The following is a 21,857-nucleotide window of genomic DNA, read 5'->3' as shown; positions in this document are numbered from 1 at the left end:
ATGTAGTTATGAGGTTTTTCTCCAACGAATGTTGGAGATTTGTGTTTTTTCAGTCATTAGAATGGCCGAATACAGGTCACAGAGTTGACTGTAGCTATGTGGTCGCACAATCTTGTGTTATTTTTTACATGTACTGTATATAACTGATGTATATGGCTAGACATACAAGGATTTGCAGACAATGTGAGGACCCACTGGAGTAATGAAGTTTAAGTGTATTATATTAACCAGTATTTTTTCCAATCAAACCAATGTTCAGAATGGTAATGTTACAGAAGGAACGCATGAAAAGAAACAAAATATTGATTCTGGTTGGAGTGAACTTTCAGGTTTTTAAGCACTGTTCTTAACTGATATGTTAAGAGAAGTTTTAAGAAAAAAAAGAACTGCACTGCACTACACTCGCAATGATATGGATAAGTACATAATCAAATTCATAAATTTTACATTTTTGAAAATACATACAGTCCTGAGTGACTAAAACAGTCTTTGTCATAGAATACATGTGAATACATAGCTACAAAAAATACATATTACTATTACTAGGGATGTGCATGACTAATCCTCTTGAACTCTCAAACAATTATTGACATTGATGTAAACAACGATCGATCATGTTTACCCATGATGTGAAGAAGACGCAAGACAAACAGAGTGCAAAGTAACGCTACAAACACTCTTGAGACAGACCCTTTAAAAAAGATATAAAAAATTCACTGCTCATTAAAAACACAATGACAAGTGCTGGAATCCCATTAAGCCAGTTGCGACGAAAATAGTGTGCATGCTTATGATTATTATGGTAATCTGCAGGCAGCGAAAAAGACGTTTAGACTGAAGTCTTAAGTCTTAGACTGGAACCAATTGTACAATAAAAATATCTTTTTTAAGAAATTCACTTAGGAACAGTCTTACAAAAGTATTAGAATTTATTTAGCTTCTTAACATTTTTGTGAATGCTAAAATCACATGGGAGACTGCAATTCTGGTTCACTAAAATAAAAAATAAAAACAGCAAATTGTTTGATGGTTTAACCCTGCATGACATCTGAGAGACGAATGGCAAAGTATTAGCACTTTTACACACTGTGCAATGAAACTGTATCCCTGTATTGATTAGCTTTAATCCCACTGCTAATCAAATGATCTGTTTAAGTCTGGCTATTAAAGCAATATTGTACACTGTAAAACAAGAGTACATCAAATACCATCCCCTTTCTCTTTAACTGTCCGATCAGAAGAGAGAAACTTCAAGTGTGATATCTTATATGCAACACTCATTGCTAAATGATACTGTCGAATTGACTGAAACAAAGAAAACAGAGAAAAAATATTTAAAAAAAAAAATCCTTTCCCCACAACTGTGTTTTACAAAGGGGGGGGGGGGGGGGGAACCCCCAAATCAGGCCATTTCAAAGGTCTTGATGAAGTTAACATTCAAGATTGAACAGTTATTTGAAATTTCTCGAGACTAAATATACCCCTGAAGCAGAAGATTAGGAAAGGTCAAAATTAGCATTTTTGGCACGGCAGCAGCAGCAGCACAACAAAAAAACTCAGCAACTAGAGAAAAAAAGAGAGATTACAGACTGAAAAAAATAAGTTGATTAAGCTAATTGTTAAACTTAAATTGTAAAGCTATTAAGCCCAATCATATTTCAGCATCTAAAAACATATTAAAAATAAAATAAATAAATAATTAAATAAGAAACTACACATACAACTTTATCAAATATAACAAATAAATATAAATCCATTGCCATGACAAATATTAGCTAGATTGAGGTGACAACTTTCTAAAAAAAGTTTTTAAATGTATTAATTAGTTAAATAAAAATTGTCACAAATAATTTAAATTGAATAAACAAATTATGTCACATGACAAAAAATATTCACTGTTCACTAGATTATCTTTCTCCATTCTCCCCCATGAGTCATTTAGCAGTGTTTCCAACTCAAACCAACAGAGCACATTTTAAACGTCTCCCTTATCTCAACCCTATTTCTGTTCAGTGCCCAAAATGAAATAACTCACTACTATATAATATGTGACTCAGTGAAACTGGCAAATTTCTACATAAAATCATCCAACATAATGTAAAGAACATTCTGTGAAAATATGATATCTTTATTATTGACTGGTGTACGACTATGACAAACATTTGCTGAACTTTGGGCTCAGAAAATCATGTTATTGAGAAATTCCAATGTAAAAAACAAGCTTATTTTTAAAACTGCAACACATTTTAACCAGAATTACCCTGACTATGTGTCATATACCACATTAATGCTGAAATTCTCACATTTTCAGTGATAGGTATGACACATTTACAGGAAAGTATTGAAATTTTGTCCAAAAAGCACAAAACATTGAAACGAATGGGGAGGACCATATAAGAGCTTGATTTGAAACCGAAACATCAGAAGCAAGTGCTTTACCCTAAAGCGATTATATTCACAATTCTAGTCAGTCATTACCAAGACTGCCATGATTGTCGCTCGTGCAGATTTATGTGTCTGTTTGCAACTTATAATTAGATGTTTCACTGAATGATACAATAATCAGCAGGTGTTTCTGTGCTGAAAGTAAACCCAAGACAACTGAAATCAATGTCTAGGAAGCCAACTTTACGTTTTTTTTTTTTGTGCAAAGAAATACCAGTGTCAATAAAATTATTAATTTCAGTATTTATCATGTTATAAATGAAAATTTCCATATTGTATCTCAAAGCCCTTGGTGTAATCTATCATTCTTTACAGAAATAAACACAAATTACCTGTTCTCGCCGTTTTTCTTTTGGCTATGACTACGCTCTTAATCTCGTAATTAGATTCTGCGACTTTCAGTGGTGGAACGTAACAAAGTACAAATACTTTTTTACTTTACTTAAGTACATTTTTTACGCATCTTTACTTAAGTATAATAAATAGTGCATACTTTTTACTTTTACTTCGTTACATTTTGCAGCAATTATTATACTTTCTACGCCACTACATTTCTACAACTTCCGTTACATATTCCTTACATTTTCTGATCAGTTTTTCCCCTGCCAAAACGTAATCTGACCGCTGCACGTTTGTCTCACCAGTGACGTTTGGTTGCCATAGATATATCAACCCGGTCACACTAAACGCGTCTCGCAAGCAGTGTGTTTATCATGCAATTTATACGTGAAAATTTGTTTTCACGTGCATAAGAAACACACCGGGTGTAATATACATTTGGTTAGGATTATGGCAAGCCAAGAGGTTCAGAATTACACCATAAATTAATCGCGTTTGCCAAACATAGTTATTAACATATAGTAAGGATAAGCATGGTTTATATTGCCCAATTGCAAGCTTGTTTTAGAAATGGTGACAACAATTTTTTTCCATCATTATTGAACATCATTATAGGTTGAATGAGTTAGAATTATTAAATGTTTTATTAATCATTAGAAAATGGTCATTAAGAGAATAAATTGTTATGCAAGTACTTTTACTTTTAATACTTAAAGTACATTTAAAATCAGGTACTTTTTACTTAAGTATGGTTGTCATTGTGTTACTTCTACTTTTACTAAAGTAAATATTTAACTGTGAAACTGGCAAGTTTCTACATAAAATCATTCAACATAATGTAAAGAACATTCTGTGAAAATATTACCTTGATATCTTTATTATTGACTGGTGTACGACTATGACAAACATTTGCTGAACTTTGGGCTCAGAAAATCATGTTATTGAGAAATTCCAATGTAAAAAACAAGCTTATTTTTAAAACTGCAACACATTTTAACCAGAATTACCCTGACTATGTGTCATATACCACATTAATGCTGAGATTCTCACATTTTCAGTGATATGTATGACACATTTACAGGAAAATATTCAAATTTTGTCCAAAAAGCACAAAACATTGAAACGAATGGGGAGGACCATATAAGAGCTTGATTTGAAACCGAAACATCAGAAGCAAGTGCTTTACCCTAATGATTATAAAAACGATTATATTCACAACTCTAGTCAGTCATCACCACGACTTGCCATAATTGTCGCTCGTGCAGATTTAAGTATGGTTGTCATTGTGTTACTTCTACTTTTACTAAAGTAAATATTTAACTGGTTATTTGTACTTTTACTTAAGTACTGAGATTCAGTACTTCCTCCACCACTGGCGACTTCAGCCGGGGTTTACACAGCGGGCAAAAACAGTAGATGAACAATCCCAGGATGACCTATTACTTCCGCCTAGATTCTGAAGTGTGCATACGATGGACACTTTACTATCCCATAGGGCCACGAGTGCGGATTTATGAATGGCAGTGAAGCAATGCAACTGAAGCTGGTACTATAGATCATGTGTCTTGGCATATGCATGGCATATGCATTTTAAGCTAATGCTTATTTGCCAATTGCAGGAAACCTCCCCATGGGGCAATTTGATATTAAGAGTAAATCGTGACATAGTGGAAACACTCTGCTGAGAGCTGCTTACTGGATACCAGAGACTCTGTCCGTCACCAATGAATTAAACACACCCTGTAAATTGAAAATACGCGAATCACAAGAAAGAGATCCGCCTTGCATGATGCTTCCAATAAATGAAGCAAAAGTGTCCAACACCACTTATCAACTTCACTCAAAGCATCACTGACACGGTCCTCTCAGTCACTCGAGGAAAGAGAAGCGCTGCTTGTTCCTAAGAGGCAGCTCTAGAGGACAAAGTGCTGTTATGCTAGCGGCGCTAATGCGTGGCCACGGAAAACAGAAGAGAGTAGAGAACGCTTGAGAGGGTTCTAAGTATGGTCCTATCAACAAACTGAAGGTTAAGCTGTCTGAGACATGCTGAGAGCTCTTCATTTAGGTGTGGAAAAGGTCAGAGACCTTTAAAATGGTTGGATGGAACTACAGAAAATACAGAATGGAGACAAACAAAACCATCCAAATAAAGTTAAAGCCACAATGAATGTTGATTGGAAAACAACTTATTTGTTTTATGTATTTAAAAGACTAAAACTACAACCCAAAGTTTTTTTCATTTGGTACTCCACAGAAAACAATCGTAGCATACAGTATACAGGTATGGTTTTGCATTGACACAAGGGTATGTAAAGGAATGACAAAAGTTTCAATTATTTTCAAGTAATTAAACTTAAAGTCCTGCAAGAGAAATCTGATACCCAACAAAACAGTCATTAGGCCCATTAAAAAGCAAAACAAATAAAAGACAAAATGTACATTTCATTGTGCCAAAGCAGTGTGGATGTCTTTCTCCCATGGGCCATTTTCCTCTCCCTTGCTGTCCAGTCCAAATTAGTATATTACTATTATGCTATGATAACAATCACATAATAATCTAATTAGACTAACGGCATGAGGGCCGCCTTGGAAGTTTTCATAAGCAAAATGAAGAAAGCTGTCATTAATTCATAATCATTGTATTTTTATGAGAATTGCAACAAAAAACAAAACAAAAAAAAACCCTGAAATCTTGAGCTGAATACATTACTGATGATTGTCTAAAACTATTTTGTGTCCTAATTTAGTTTTGATTCCCTTAATAATAATATGCTAATGCAACCATCTAATATGTTAACATTAGTTAACATTATTAACATAAAATATTTGAATGTAGTGCAAGAAGTGTTAGTAATTTCAACAAAGTAAACTTAAAAAAAAAAACTGTCACAGGTTAATTTTTCTCAATAATAACAAAGAATCAATGATTGGGGAAAATATATATTAGTATTTAGTTTGGGGTCAGTAAGATTTTTAAAAATAAATAATTAAATAGTTTTATTTAGCAAGAATGCCTTATAAACACATGTAAAAACATGTACAGTATAATGTGTATAATGCTACAAAAGATTTATTTTAGATGTTCTTTTGAACTTTCTATTCATCAGTGTACCATATTAGAATGATTTCTGGATCATGTGACACTGAAGACCGAAGTATTGGAGCTTAAAATTCAGCTTTGCCAATAGAGAAATAAATTACATATTACATTTTTTTTTTTTAAATTCTAATATTTTACAATATTACTGTTCAAATAAATCCAGCCTTCAGGGGAACATTGGATTGCCCCTTTTAACAATATGTAAAATAAGTCTCTAATGTCCCCAGTGTGTATGCAAAGTTTTAGCTCAAAATACCCCACAAATTATTTTTATAGCATGTTAAAATTGCCACTTTTTGGGGGTGAGCTAAAAAAAAAAAAAAACACACAGTTTTTGTGTGTGTCCCTTTAAATGCAAATGAGATGGTGCTCCTAGGCCCCTTTCAAGACGAGGTCGGAGCTTCAAGAGCCCATGCAACAATATAAAAGGACAATCGCATGCACTGAAAATGTTCAGCCTTATTTGCTCAAAAAAAAAAAAAAAAAAAACTGTAGTGGAATGGAAAAACGCATTCGGTGTAGATGGCCCCTTAGGAGACTTTTTTCATAAAAAAAAAAAAACAGCAAGTTTTTCTTCTGCAGCAAGTCTAAACAAGGCCATAAAACATTTGAATGCAGATGATATCAAGAGCCAATAATTTAAAACAATACGTTTTTGTTTTTTTCAAACCAAACAATAACAAGGAACCCCCACCCCACCACAGGGCAATGAAAAGTGAAAATTAAAAGTGTGTAAAATTAGGAGCGTTTCGCTCAGAGCAACATTAAGTAAAAGACATTTAACAGGCTAACCGAATCTGGCACACCCTGGGATTCACGGGTTATAAATCAGAGTGAAATGTGACATGTGGGTTATGCAATATCGCATCCCGGAAAGCAAACGATTTTAATTCAGTATTCTCGTTTTGATTGACCTTCAAACCCTGAAGCATACAAACAAATAATGAGAGAAGGCAGTCACTGACAAGAAAAATAAGGCAGCGATGAGCCTTAGTCATGAGTTTGACTATGACAGAGACACTAATGTAAGAGGCAGCATCAACAATAACAGATTAAACATATTTAACCTATCCTGTTCACGTCATCAAACAAAAATGACTAATTCACTTCAAATAAATAGCCCCGAGATGCCATACGCCGTCTTGGACGCTACTTGTCAGTATAAATGAGTGTAAGCAAAACCATCTTCTTAATTACACAATCTATATTTACTTTCACTGCTTTCACAGACAGGATGAAATACAAAAATTATAGCGCTTGATTATAAATTACAAAAGATGTCCGAGGGACGAATGCCTGTAACACACCCAAACCATTTCAGTTCCATTTATTTTTATACATCAGTTGCAACAGAATGACAGTTTAACCAGGTTGGGAAACAAGGTTAAACAAGGTTAACGCCGCCCCTATTTCAGAACTGTCCCGCTGTCTAAAGCCGCTGGCACCAATTTGGTGCGGAACTGCCTGCACAAATATCACCTTGTCCGTAACATCATGACAGTTGGGTGGTTAAATGGCTGCGATGGTTTGAAATAAACCTTTTAAATCTAAACCTGCTTCATGCTGGGAGAAGTGATAAAAAAGGTACATTTTTCCTTTTAATCCATTTTGAGCATCATTAACCAGGGAGAACTTACACCTTCCCTGTGTCAGTGTAGATTTGTAGCGTAATACATCTCTTTGACTTTCTACTGTCTGTTGGGCACCCCACCGCCTGTTGTGTGCGGACTGATTGCTCGCTGTGTCCATTCCCTCGATTAGTTCCCTCTCTCGCTGCAATATGAACTCCGGTCCTCCTTCGAAACTGCTCTGAACACTCTACGATTTTCTGCAGGAACACTAACGTAATTTAATTTACCACTGCCGTCTCAAAGCGTTCAAGGTATGTGCCAGATAAAACAAATGATATGATCAACATGTTTTTTACACTGGTTACAAAAATCAAAAGTTTTTTACACTCACCAAAATAACTCTTTTTTTAAAAAATGTTATACAAGATTCAACTAAATTTTAAAAGTCAGTTTAAGTTGAAATGACTGAAATGTACCTAAAAATGCAAGGGAGCAATTGTTTTTTTTACGTAAATACATCAAAATGGGTCAAAAAATTAAGTGTTCATCTAAGTGGTTATATCATGCCACTAATGCAACTTGGATAATAACATGTCAATCTCATCCCTCCTACTTGAAGCATTTCAGTCTTTTGGGGACGTATGTGTGAGACTGCTTATTAGGGAGGAATATTTTGGTCATTCTGTCTACTTGAGCATTTGACAGACAAATCGGAGGTGGTGGTGTCCATCTGTGCAATCGTTTCGTTATTCTTCAATGGCTGTCTTAGGGGCGTTTTTCTGCATTCCACTGCGCTGTATTTCCCTTGTTTTTCTATTTAAAAATGCACTAGACAGAAGTTTTTAAACTTAAATGAGGGGCCGAATTCGGCGAAATGTACGTTTATTTAATAACAAATAAAATGATGAAGACCATTTATGCACTGTGTATCTTTAAGACATGGCAAACATCCACGTTTGCACATCACCTGTAGGCTACAGTGTTCGTTTGCTAAACGTAAAAGAAAGAAACTTATACAAGATAATTATGACGATGAGTAATATTATTTAAATGAGAGTTATGATTACAAATGCCTTTAATTTAAAGTATTTTGTATCTGCTCACTGGGATGCTAAAATTGACGTCATTACGTGAGGATGTAAAATAACTAGTGAACCGTTTTTTTTGTTGTTTTTTTTACCGGTTCATTAAAATGAACTGTCCGAAAGAACCGACTCGCGGACTTCCCATCACACTGAAAGACAGAAGATGGGAACATTTGCCTGTTTCTGTGAGTGACCTATCACAAAAGGCCAGCATCGGTCGGCGTTGTTGCATTTGATGCAAAAGGATTTCACCATGGAAGTGCCAGGATGTGGGCCTACAGTATACTTGCAATTATATAGGAACAAAGTAGTACTTTTACTATTATCATTATTGTTATTTTATTTGTTTGGTATATACACTCACCTAAAGGATTATTAGGAACCCCTGTTCAATTTCTCATTAATGCAATTATCTAATCAACCAATCACATGACAGTTGCTTCATTGCATTTAGGGGTGTGGTCCTGGTCAAGACAATCTCCTGAACTCCAAACTGAATGTCAGAAAGAAAGAGTTATTTAAGCAATTTTGAGTGAGGCATGGTTGTTGGTGCCAGACGGGCCGGTCTGAGTATTTCACAATCTGTTCAGTTACTGGGATTTTCACGCTCAACCATTTCTAGGGTTTACAAAGAATGGTGTGAAAAGGGAAAAACATCCAGTATGCGGCAGTCCTGTGGACGAAAATGCCTTGGTGATGCTAGAGGTCAGAGAAGATTGGGCCGACTGATTCAAGCTGATAGAAGAGCAACTTTGACTGAAATAACCACTCGTTACAGCCGAGGTATGCAGCAAAGCATTTGTGAAGCCACAACACGCACAACCTTGAGGCGGATGGGCTACAACAGCAGAAGACCCCACCGGGTACCACTCACCTCCACTACAAAAAGGAAAAAGAGGCTAAAATTTGCAAGAGTTCACCGAAATTGGACCGTTGAACACTGGAAAAATGTTGATCTCAACCCAATAGAGCATCTTTGGGATGTGGTGGATGTGTCATGGATGTGCATCCCACAAATCTCCATCAACTGCAAGATGCTATCCTATCAACATGGTCCAACATTTCTAAAGAATGCTTTTAGCACCTTGTTGAATCAATGCCATGTAGAATTAAGGCAGTTGTGAAGGTGAAATTGGGTCAAACACAGTATTGATGTTACTAATAATCCTTTAAGTGAGTGTATATTTATTTATAAGCAAGTACACATACATAATTTAACATATGTTATCTATTTTTATGTATTTTTAATTGTTATTTATTGATTCAGTTTTAATTATTTTTCTTAATTTAGTTTAATTCAGTTTAATTCTTAATTCAGTTTAAAATCTTTTTATTTTCATTAAGCTTTTGTATATGTTGGGGTGGGATTTTCTTTTCTTCTGTACTTGTATTGCTCTCGTGGGTTTATTTGGACAAAATTAATAATAATAATAGAGTTGGAAAAAAAAGATAGGAACAAAAACCAGTCAAAACTATAAAATAATGTGAAAATTACCAATTTTAGCATCATGTTCTAAAGTGCAAAAAAAATCTAGTTAAAATAAAAAAGATACGTTTTTTTACATCGATTTTTACACTATCCTGCATCTCACAATTTTAAACAAAATGTGTTCTATGTGAATGGCCCCTTTGGCTGTTGCTTCATGTATTACTGTTTTTTTTTTGTTTTTTTTTTGTTGTTTTGCATCATGTGGCATGTTTTCTTTTTATGTCGAAAAAACAATAAATGAGCAGTGCGTTCAGTTTCATTGAGTTTCACTCTGATCATCTGTTTTAAAACACAAGAAAGTACTCTGGGTAAACAGTACGCTTTTGGCTTCTGTCTTCATGCCACCGATCAGATACAGTATTGATGCAAATTGAACTCTGCAACAGCAAAATATCATCAAAAACTATGCTGTATCCCATCAAAAACTGAAAAATGAATCCCACGCAATTGTGTTTTGATTAGTCACAGCTGTCATTTTTGAGTACTCAGGCACTGAGATTCATCCCACATCATTCTCTAACAAAGAAACACCGTCATATAAGACCAGTGAGAAAAGGTTGCCACTTGCAAGCTCAAAAATGGCTGAAATCATAAACCACCAGAGCCTTTTTATCAGACAGACAATTAAGAGAAATGACTCACTTAAAACCACTCGAATAGGCTTTTGAACTAGTGCACTTTACCTGGTAAATTTGATCATTTTCAACTGTAGTTTGGAAGCTATTGTTGTTGGCAGATTTTCTATCAGCTGAAACATGTTCATGTGGGTGTTACAAAAAAATAACATTAGGAAAAGACAGGCTGAGATTTCACCACAATTCTCTCCAAAACACAGTAATGGCATTTTATTCTTTCATTATAGCTTTTATCTAAACACTAAGGGTGAGACTGTTCCCATAAAAAAAACAAAAAAAACCAAGCAAACAACAAATCAGTTTGCCACCCACAATATGGCCCTTTTGTACCAAAGTTCATCTAACTTTTAAACATTAACTAACCGTAAAAACACTTTCCATTGTATATGGTGTGTGGATTGTGTGAATACAATGCATTTAATAGAAGACCTGGCAACCTGTCAACATTAGACAAACATATTGGTCCGATTATTCATAAAGGAGTTTGGCCATGCAAATTACGGGAGTTTCCCGGGAGAAATAAAACGGGAGGAAAAATTGAAAAACCCGGGAAAAACAGGACAGCTATGACTTAAACTAAGATTAACAATTATTTAACAAGTATGAATAATTACTGTAATATTGCTGATTGTTAGTGATTGTTATTGATGTCATTTAATGGCAAGGTTCCTATATTTTTTTCCATACTCAAATTTCTTAACCTCTGTATATTTTTTATATTTAACATAAATGGTTCTTCAGCATTATATTTGGTATCCCTAAATATTTTTAGTTTATGTTTTTTTTTCATTGGTTTTCTTGAAGAGATAACGTGCTTAAATGACAAGAAGGAACCTTAAATGCTTTAAAACCTGCGTACATTCACCACTGACACATTGGTTAGATACTGTAAATGTGGTTTTGTGTTGCACGATCAGCAAAGTCTGATTTAGATGATCGTTTGTTTGTTTATCTGTTGCAGGTTTAAGTGGCACAAGCACATTCGTTCAAAAGAGACTCGATTATAGTAAAGCCAGTTTAGCATAATGAAAATGTGTGCCTTGAAATCATTCAGTTGTGTTCGGCAATCACAAAACGATCACAAAACTTTTGTCATGAAAAGCTCTGTATGATACATTTATTTTTTAGAAATTCGTATTTATATCTTTTAGAAAACTGAATAGAGGCAATAGACAAAAAAACAAACAAACATTTTTTTCCATATTTGTGCAGACCTATAAATGACTTTATTCCATACTTTTCCAAACTGCTTAGTAGGAATCCTGTGATGCATTAACTGATGGGACCTTACTGTAAAGTGCTACCAAACAAAAATTGTACCGAAACGGAATTCCAGATTATGGTGTTAAAATATCAGTTATCGATATTGGCGTCCAATTAATCTAACTGGTGCATCCATAAAAATGACTTACTGACATATTTATTGAACCAGGCCAGATTCATGAATCATTCATAAGAGGAAATTTCTTCTTAACTGCCAATTTCTTCTTATTTTTTGTCATAAGAAAGAAGAAAATAATATTTTGTTTTCCAAATTTTTTGTATTCATAGTAGAAGTATTCATATTCACGAAAATAATGTTCTTAAAATTCATCCTAACCTGTCTTAAATACAAAATTCACGATGTTTAGCAGATATATTGGGTCGTTTCAAATATTATGCATTACAAGATAACAGCTAGCTGCATATAATACACACTACTAGTACCATGAATGTGGACGAGTTCTCTAAAGTGACACCGATCGATCATATGCACTCACTAGAACTAGCCAGTATTCACTCTAGAGCGAGCAAAAGGCAGACCAGTAAACAAATGGTTAAGACCACTACATCTAAAACAGGCTCTTAAAAAAAGAAGAAGAAAAAAATATGTGGGTGTTCTTAAGAAAATATTGAAGAACTTATGAAGAATTTTTCACTTCTTAGAATTTATCTTAAGAATTTTTTTTTTTAACTTCTCTCTTAAGAGTATTTTCATGAATCCAGCCCCAGGACCTAAACCTCAGGACAGAAGCAGTGAACCGTGAGACAATTGAACCTTTTCCTTAGGATAAGTAGGATGTTCATCAAACTTGTTCAAATTAAGATTTCTCAACACATTAACACTCTTTGACCTCTTTGTCTGTGAACTAGCAATCAGTTTTAATATACTATTTCAATCAACACCCACTCTAACTCATCACTAACAGCCACTCTGTGGCATGTGTCATCAACAGGCGAACGTAACATCTGTGACATTTGAGCCGAGGTGAAACTCACCAGTTTCCTCCTCTTGTCCTGTTCTGTTGGGGGTTCTTCGTCATCTGTCAGCTTGGGCTCTTCAAAGTGGCTCATCAGCATGCAGCTAGAGGACAGGCAGCCGGAGAAAGTGAGTAAGGTCGTGAAGCATGTGTGTGCAAAGTAGAGAAATTACATTCATGTTACACTTTTCCCCCGTTTTCCAGCAGCCGTGTAATCTCTCACTGCATTTATGAATACTCTTTTGACACCCCACTGAAGTATGTATGAGGCAGGTTGTGTATACACCCTGCCTGGAAATGATAAAATGCCTTAGGAGATGAACATAAGGGTATAGCATCACATCCTGAAGTCATGAAATATTTGAGACCTCGCTGCATCATTCACATTTCATGACCAGCTTATATACACAACCCAAAAGTATACATGAAACAAACATAATGTATACCAGGGGTCGGCAACCCATAACACGTGTGCCATGCAGAAAACAGATCTATATTTCAAGGTAATCATTACTTGTTTTATTAAGGTTTTTATTCAAATTACTATATATTTCTTACCTATTAGACATCAGTAGATGTATAAATACTATATCAGTGATACAAGCCTTCATTAAACAAATAATTTAGTTGTTTCTACATTAATTTGGTGATTAACTGAAATTTTTACATTATGAAATATATTAAAAACGTATAAAAGCTTAAGTGTTTTTAATCGCGATTAATCACATAACAAATTAATGTGATTGAAAGCACTAATTTACACACACACACACACGTAACCTGCTATAATACTACATAATTTAACAAATACAAACATTGTGACACACATCACGATCACTTGTCTTAATGTTGAGCATTTGTTTCATGAAACCCTGCCATGACAGTGTGTGCCCTTGTCCACTTTTTTTCCAGGTCATTAGGCAGACAAAATGCCTCAGTGGAGAAGTGTCATCAAAAAGAGAGACTCAAACTTACTCTTTGAAGGTAGCCGTCTCGGGGTCTTCCGTCATAACATCGTGCAGCGCCTCCACGCTGATGTTAATGATCCCGCAGAACTTGTCCTGGATCACGCTGAAAAACGATTGCAGTGGGAAACGTTATTCAGAGAATGAACACAACGTTCCAACATTCAGAGAACCATGTTTTGAGCAATGACACCACTGTGACAGAAAGATGTTTTAGGGTGTCTTCACAAGCCTGTGAGTAGGGATGTCATGGTGGCATGTTTTAGTAGTCAAAACCAAAAGGAGTGAAATTTCACAATACTCAAATACAGTTTCGACACCACAACAGAAAGTGTTACGCTATTCAAAACATTCATTTAGTTAAACCGTACTGTATAAACAAACGTCATAAAAACAATAGCCTTCAAGGTATTTCTCAGTTAAGTAAACTTCATTATCTTTATTTTTATTATTTCCACACCTAGACAACTATTTCGAACAAGAAATGCCTTTGCGTGTGAGCTTTCAAAAGCAGTCACCTGTCCGTCTGACAGCGCATGGGTATGGAGTTGATACTCGCCTAGGTTAACTTTAGAAAGACTGCTATTGTTAAAATTTTTTTAAGTTACGTTTTAGCAATGACTTGGTAGCAAAGCACCGGTGTTTTCGACATCCCACGTGTATTGAGATTTTCAGTTTGAGAGAGAGAAAAAAAAAGAAAAAAAAAAGAAACTTTTCCAGCCTGGAAATAGATTGTATTGACAAAGCCTAGATGGCAAGGACCAATTATATGAGAGGAAATATTCAGTCTGGCTGACTGTTAATATCCTAACTACACTCAAGGGAATTAAACACATTGAGCCAGTTATTGCAAAAAAAAAAAAAAAAAAAAGTGAAGATATACATTAAATTATTAAACCCTTAATGCAGATGTTCTATATGCTTTCTGTGAGGTACAACAGTTAGCACTTTATGAAGGACAATATCTCCTTTTCACAGTCATATGAGAAGGAATGATTCTTCCAAAAATGTATATTCAGTCATAATTCACCAACCTCATCATGTCATTCCAAACACATACTGCATGACTTTTTTTTTTGTGGACCACAAATGAAGAAGTTTAGAGAAACGCCTGAGCTGCTCTTTTCCATACAGCGAAAACACAAACAACTGCTATTTTAGTATTATTTATATACTGTTATTTTTTTGAATTTGCTTTTATTTGAATATTTTCCAGTTGTTATTTTCATTTTATTTGTTGTAATAGTCATTTTTGTATTTTTTTTAAACATTACTATTTGATAATTTTAGAGCTTCAACTTATTTCAGTTACCTGCAAAGGCATCATTTAAAATATTAAGAATAACAATGTTAAATCATTCGACTTGTGCACTATGTTCCAAGTCTTCTGAAGCCATATGAGAGATGAAATATGATTCATTATTCACAGCTGTAGTCACCTTTCACTTTCAATGTACTGTATAAAAGAGCAGCGCTGACATTCAGCAATAAACTTCTCCTCTTGAAATACATTCATATGGGTATCGTAATATATGATGTAAGTAAATAATGACAAAATTGTCACTTCTTTCATCCCTGATATCCCAACTATCCCTGTAAGAATGAAAACATCCTGAGGTCTTGACCTTCCCATTTCTCTTGTATAATGGGTGGCCAGGCCAAATGTGGCGTGTGTTTGGCCTTTTCCATCACAGCCTTCAATATAAGGCCCAAATGTCTGATAGAAATTGCTTCATTCGTCACTCATAGATCTGGCACACAAAAGATCCCTCAACTGTCTACTTAGAACCCTGTGAAGATACTTCCTCTGCCTCGGATCTGCTCATATGCAGCATTCAATGAAAAGCCAGATAAGGAAGGTCAGTCCTAAATCTCAAAAACACTGCACGGTGAAATGAACTAGTCGATACCATTTCTTGAGCAGAAATCACATATCTGCTTTGGAAGATGATGAGGTACTGAGGCTGCTAAGAGAGAGGGGCACAGCCGATATGACTTAATAACAAGAAATTGGTCAGAAATGAAAGACGGGTGGTAAGAAATTACGAATGTGATGGGACGTGTGCCTGCCTATCACCCATCTGCACCGCAGTACTGGGGAATTCCTTCATCCAAAATGAGGTATTCACATCATATTTTATCTACATTTTACTGCATAAAAGCAAAATCCCCAATATTGCATGAGCCTCAACATTCAAAACTGATGACTAAAAAGTTTTAATTAACTCAAAATGTGTCATGCTAAGCATATATTCGAATATATGCTGTAAAAAAGCCAATTAGCATTTTGCCTGAAGATACCCTGTAAGTCAGCTAAACAAACCTGGCAAGCACCAAAGTTAGCTAAATATCTACCTCAGCTATACATTTATTAAAGCTTACAGCTGTAATATCACCTTTTTTTGTAGTATAATACAGGGTAGGAGGCAATCTTATCTCAACACGCCAATATTAGAGCTACAAGAGCTGTGCTGGTGATCAGATGCATCATATTAAAGATTTCTTATCACCCTGCTTGGACCTGAAAAAGAGGCCTGTATAATACCTAGTAATGCTTAAACCAGCACTTTTGGATGATTAAACTAGCAGAAAACATTTAATTTTACAACATATCAGAATAATTGCTAATTCTTTAAAAGAGGATCAAAATCAAATATTATTTTATTCTCTTTTTGGTGCACTTATAATGAAAGTTGAGAATGCCTCAGACATTTTGACCTTTAGAATTAGAACAGGCTGTATTTCAGCTACTGTGCCTTTAAATGTGAAGTCATAGTAACAGCATCACTGACGGGTCATGACTGTTATAATATCATTTCTCTATTAAAGTGAAGTATTTACACGAATCGATGACACTGCATTTTATATTATATCATTTCTCTATTAAAGTGAAGTATTTACATGAATCGATGACACTGCATTTATTTTTTATTATATCATTTCTCTATTAAAGTGAAGTATTTACATGAATCACACTGCATTTTTATTATACAGTAGCTCTATTAAAGTTAAGTATTTGTATGAATCAATGACACTGCTTTTTTATTAAAAAAGTCCAATAAACTGAAAAATTCTCTGAAATAGAGCTGCACAATTATGACAAATATCAAAATGTGAGATTATAATATACTAGTGTATACTAGTAAATACTAGTGTTTTGAGCATTACTGAGTGGATTTCTTTTGTGATACAATGCTCAAAGCAGCAAAAACATTTCTTTTTAAATAGAAACGTTTGATGTAGGGATGGGCAACGATTAATCGTGATTAATCACATCCGAAATAAAAGTTTGTGTTTACATAATATATGTGTGTGTAGTGTGTATAATTAATTTGTATATATAAATACACACACATGAATGTATATATTTAAGAAATATTTGCAAGTATATACTTTATATATATATTTATACATAATTAATATTATATATAAATATAAATATTTGATATATAAATAACACATTTTTCTTAAATATATACATGCATGTGTGGGAATTTATATATACAAATTAGTTATACACACCACACACACATATATTATGTAATTATGTGCTGTAACTGTAGCAGCTGAAATTGCAATCGTGATTATTTTTCTAATAATTGTGTATCTCAACCTTGAAGTAATTGAAAGGTTTATTTCTGACGCTAGTTTGGATAACCAGGTCACTGACATGTCATGATTGACCAAACTGAAACAAACAAAGATAAATATTTAGTTAAAGAGCGTTTAGAAGACGTTTTGCAATACATGAAGCTTGGTCAAAGAATGGAAAGAAAAAGCTGAATCTATTTACCTGCGAAAAACGTCTTGCCGTTATGCTACTTGAAATTAGTGATAAATTAACCACAGGCTAAATCACGTAATCCACTTGGCTTTCTTTATGAATATGTATTCCAACTGTAATCAAGCAAGCAGCATTGCTTTACACAGTCTAAATGTTCTGGCAAACTTCAACATCATTATTCCAAAGGCAGTTGGTTGAAAACACTCTGAACGGTTCTATTTGTGCATGTTTGGAAATGAAAAAGCAAATCTGCATATCCCTCTCCAATTTTTTTTTCCTCTGGCTGTATGCACAGAGATCATTACATCATTATTATCATCTGTTTATTCCGCGCTCTCCAAATGACTGAAGCAGAGACAAATCTGTATCGTTCCATTGCTGTCATCACCGTGGTTATACTTCATTAAGGGGTGAAATTGTTTGTGACGTATTGCACCTCAGAGAAGAAACATTCAGTGCCTTTGGCATTGCTGTGAGCCCACAGGTGTTTATTCAGAGTGAGTCAGAACACAGCAAATAGAAGAATAATAATGGCAGGATCAGAAAATGCCATTCATAGCACCCTGAATGCATCTGAAAATTAATATGCCGGGCCTGATTTCATGCAAGCCTTTCGGCAAAGCTAAATGTCCTTTCAGAGTCAGCTTTCATATTTTTCTCTGCGCCGTTCAAGATACAATTATAAAGAAGCGAAAAGGCACCTGAATATGGATGATTGTTGACTGGTGGAGCACAATTCCTCCACAAAATAAGTCTGTATATTGCAACATTGTAGTACCGTCTCACAATTATTAAAATAGCATTTTAAGGCACACCAGACAGAAAAATCCCTGTTTGGATCAGGTTCAAAAATAAAGGTGAAATTAAAGGCAAGAATGATTTGGGATATCGATTTTACACTACCATTCATAAGGTAGATACAATTTCTTAATGTTTTTAAATGGAGTCTCTTATGTCCACTATGACTGCATTTTTTTTTAAGCTTTAATATTTTGAAATATTATTACAATTTAAAATAACTGTTTTCGATTTTAATAAATGTAAAAACTAGTGCTGTCAAACGATTAAACTATTTAATTGCAATTAATCGCATTAATGTCAGAGATAACTTGTTTAACACATTTTTATATTCTAAATGTCTCTTGATTTCTTTTTATCCCATTATTTTTCTCATTTTAATGCTCTTATCAACATACAAAAGTGGATTGGCTTGTTTTGTGCAAATGTTTTTTTATTGAAAACAACATTGCCATATACTGTGTTCAATTTCACACTAACATTCTCACTTGGAGCAAATAATCTCTCACACAATGCAACGCTGTCCATCAATAAAAGAAATACTGACGAGGTCCTGATATTGACGAGGAGGCGGAGAATTCGCATCAGCTGTGTGTGTGCATCATCAAGCGGTTTTTGACTGGACGTGCTGCGATGATGATAGCTCAGTTCACAAAGAAAAAAACACACAGATCACTTTGGTCTTGTCAGTGGGACCATTAGGCAACTTTTAAAAGTAAACTTTCCATTCAGAATCTTATTGGCACCCATTTCGGCGTCCCGCGCTCGTCATACACTCAAAAAGTAAATGTTAACCAACTATTTGGCCGGCTCGCAAGCCCAAACGAGTGTGTGCGGCGTGCCTGTTGTTTTGTTTCAGGTCTAGCTAGATCCGCTTGCGCTTTGGTAGATGAAGCAACTTAACGTCCTCGCGCGGCCAGCGAAACCAGTGAAATGAATGGGTTTCAGAGCGCAGTGCCGCGTCATGTTGTAAAAGCTTGTGAAAAAAACGACAAAGTTTGCTAGGCCAAAAAGACCGTTAATCGCACGATAAAAAAAATTGATGCCGTTAAAATGGGTTTACGTTAACGCCTTTAATAACGCGTTTAACTGACAGCCCTATTAAAAATGTAATCTATTCCTGTGATTTATTCCTTTTTTTTTTTTTTTTTTTCTCTGCATGAAAAAAAAAAAACACAAAACTGATTAAATTCATAATGATACTCAACACTAAGAACAATATTGCCAGTTACTTAGTCTATTTCTGCACCAGCAACAAAAAATAGTGCCGAAAATGCTTTTTATTTAGCTTGTTTATGAGTTTTGCACGACCAAACTACATTTCCCATTATTCTCTGTGACAGCATGATAAATATATATACACACACAGACAAAGCATAAATTATAAACCAAACATCACGTCATTTGGATTTACAAATGCTCCACTAAAGCTTCCTGTCTTTGTTGGGTAGTAGAAATGAATTGTTTTTATTTTTTTATTTTTTTTGATTTATTCTGTGATTTATTCCTGAATTTACTTCAGCATCATTACTCCGGTCTTCAGTGTCACAAGATCCTTCACAAAATCATTTCTAATATGCTAATTTGCGACTCAAGAAACATCTCTAAGACAAAGATATCGCTTTCCTCGTTTAAACTGATTCATTAAAATACCGTAATCACTAATAAGGAATAATCAACGCATTCTCATCCTTTAACGGCATATAGAACGCTATATGACAAAACGGCGCTATACTACGCACATGGCACCCGTTATCGTTAATATAACACGCGCTGTGAGGGCTAAGTTTAGGTGTGGGGTAGGGTGTGCGTGTCATATTCACGCTAAAGGATTTATAACGTCTTGGGTTCGCGTGTTATATTAACGATAAAGGGTGCCATGTGCGTAGTATAGCGCCGTTTTGTCATATAGCGTTCTATATGACGTTAAAGGATGAGAACGGGCTGGAATAATAAAACTGATGTCTTTTCATGAAGTACCTCTAAATAAAATGCTGTAAATTATGCTTTCATGATACATAATTGCAATCACGCTTTATTTTTTACTTATTTACACGCTTTACTTTATTTATTGAATGACTGTGCATTCATATCCTGCCGGCCAAAGTAATGAAAAGATCATTTCTGACACTGGTTTAGATACGAGCAAAAAAGCAAGATGTGGCAATAATGGAGAAAACAACATCGTGCTCCTGAGCTTCAGAGATATTGCTCACGGATCCAGGCTGTCTCTACAAGCGTGATAATGCATGTCTATCCCACTCTCCCCCACAAGACTCGGGCTTAAGCCGCATGGGGAAGACTCTCCTGCATATCACAGCAAAGCCCTGAAAACTGCAGATGGAAAACAAGGCCATGATGGAGCTATCATTGTTGCCAGTTAATCACTTCTTTGGGTGAGAGGGAGATTGACAATGAAGGGCTCTGGTATCGATGCCATTATTGATCTCAAAGAACAATGACCCGTAAGATCAATCTCAATGAAATAAGGTGACAACACCGGCACCACAATCGATTTCACCGGTCCAAACGCAATTCCATAATACAAGATTTCAAGATGGCCACATATACAGACAGATACATGCATTCAAAATGGACACATACGATAGATCGGATAAATTCAGAGTGTGAAACATTTTGTAGATGACTAGTGGCACGCCCTTCAGAAAAGGAAGTGTGTTGTACGGTCTAAACATAAGCCTGCATGCAGAGACATGCACAAGTGCTTTTATGAGGCCGGATTGAATATTTATATTGTAATGAGAAATGTGAATGTGCGTCATTCTGTACCATTTCTCTTTCCCTGACAGCCTGCAAAAAGTACAAAATCAATATGACTGGGCAGATTGTCTGGTCTTTAAAATGGCTAGGGGTTAGCAATTCTTTTACATGAATTTTAAATATTTCGTTTTAATCACTGTAAAATTGCATAGAAAAATATGTTGTGATGCAGTGCAGAAGGGTTGTATGGAGCCCCTAAAGGGACCTCTGCAAAACTAAAAAAAAAATAAAGATAGTGTCTCGTGCACACACATTAAAATACCTGGTTTGCATAAATCTCTGTCATTACTATGAGGAAAACAAGAGCTTGGATGTCAAAGTTTAAACTTCTCCTCTGTTATTAAACTGTTGGTTACAACGCAAGCAATAAATCCTTATTTTTAAGCAATTGGTTTAACAGGGATATTAATAATCTTATAAATATGTTTGATAATTAAGGAAATATTTTAACATATGAACAATTTATGCAAATCCATAGTTTTCCTGTGAATTTTAAAGAACTGAATTCTGTCATTAAAGCTATTTACCCTACTCTTATTTATCTTATCAAAAGTCATATTCAATTTAACTCTACATTTATGATAAATCCAAAATTAATTTTAAACGGCATTTAATTGATTGATAA

The 21,857-nt window shown here is 34.8% G+C and overlaps 1 protein-coding gene across 2 annotated transcripts in view; it reads right to left on the bottom strand.

Annotated features, from left to right (window-relative positions):
- Positions 1 to 21,857, bottom strand: part of ipo11 (importin 11) — a 167,779-nt gene that overhangs the window by 11,288 nt on the left and 134,634 nt on the right. For both annotated transcript variants that reach the window (XM_089119540.1, XM_039680653.2), the window contains exons 28-29: positions 13,880 to 13,975; positions 12,924 to 13,008 (exon numbers count right to left, since the gene is read on the bottom strand). In XM_089119540.1, coding sequence (XP_088975666.1) covers positions 12,924 to 13,008; positions 13,880 to 13,975 — 181 coding nt within the window. The remainder of the gene's footprint in view (positions 1 to 12,923; positions 13,009 to 13,879; positions 13,976 to 21,857) is intronic.

Source organism: Pimephales promelas, chromosome 14 (assembly GCF_988280905.1).
Source record: "Pimephales promelas chromosome 14, fPimPro1.hap1.1, whole genome shotgun sequence".
Taxonomy (NCBI): Eukaryota; Metazoa; Chordata; class Actinopteri; order Cypriniformes; family Leuciscidae; genus Pimephales; species Pimephales promelas.
Note: the sequence above shows the minus strand (reverse complement) of the source record. Positions and strands in the feature narration are given on the sequence as shown.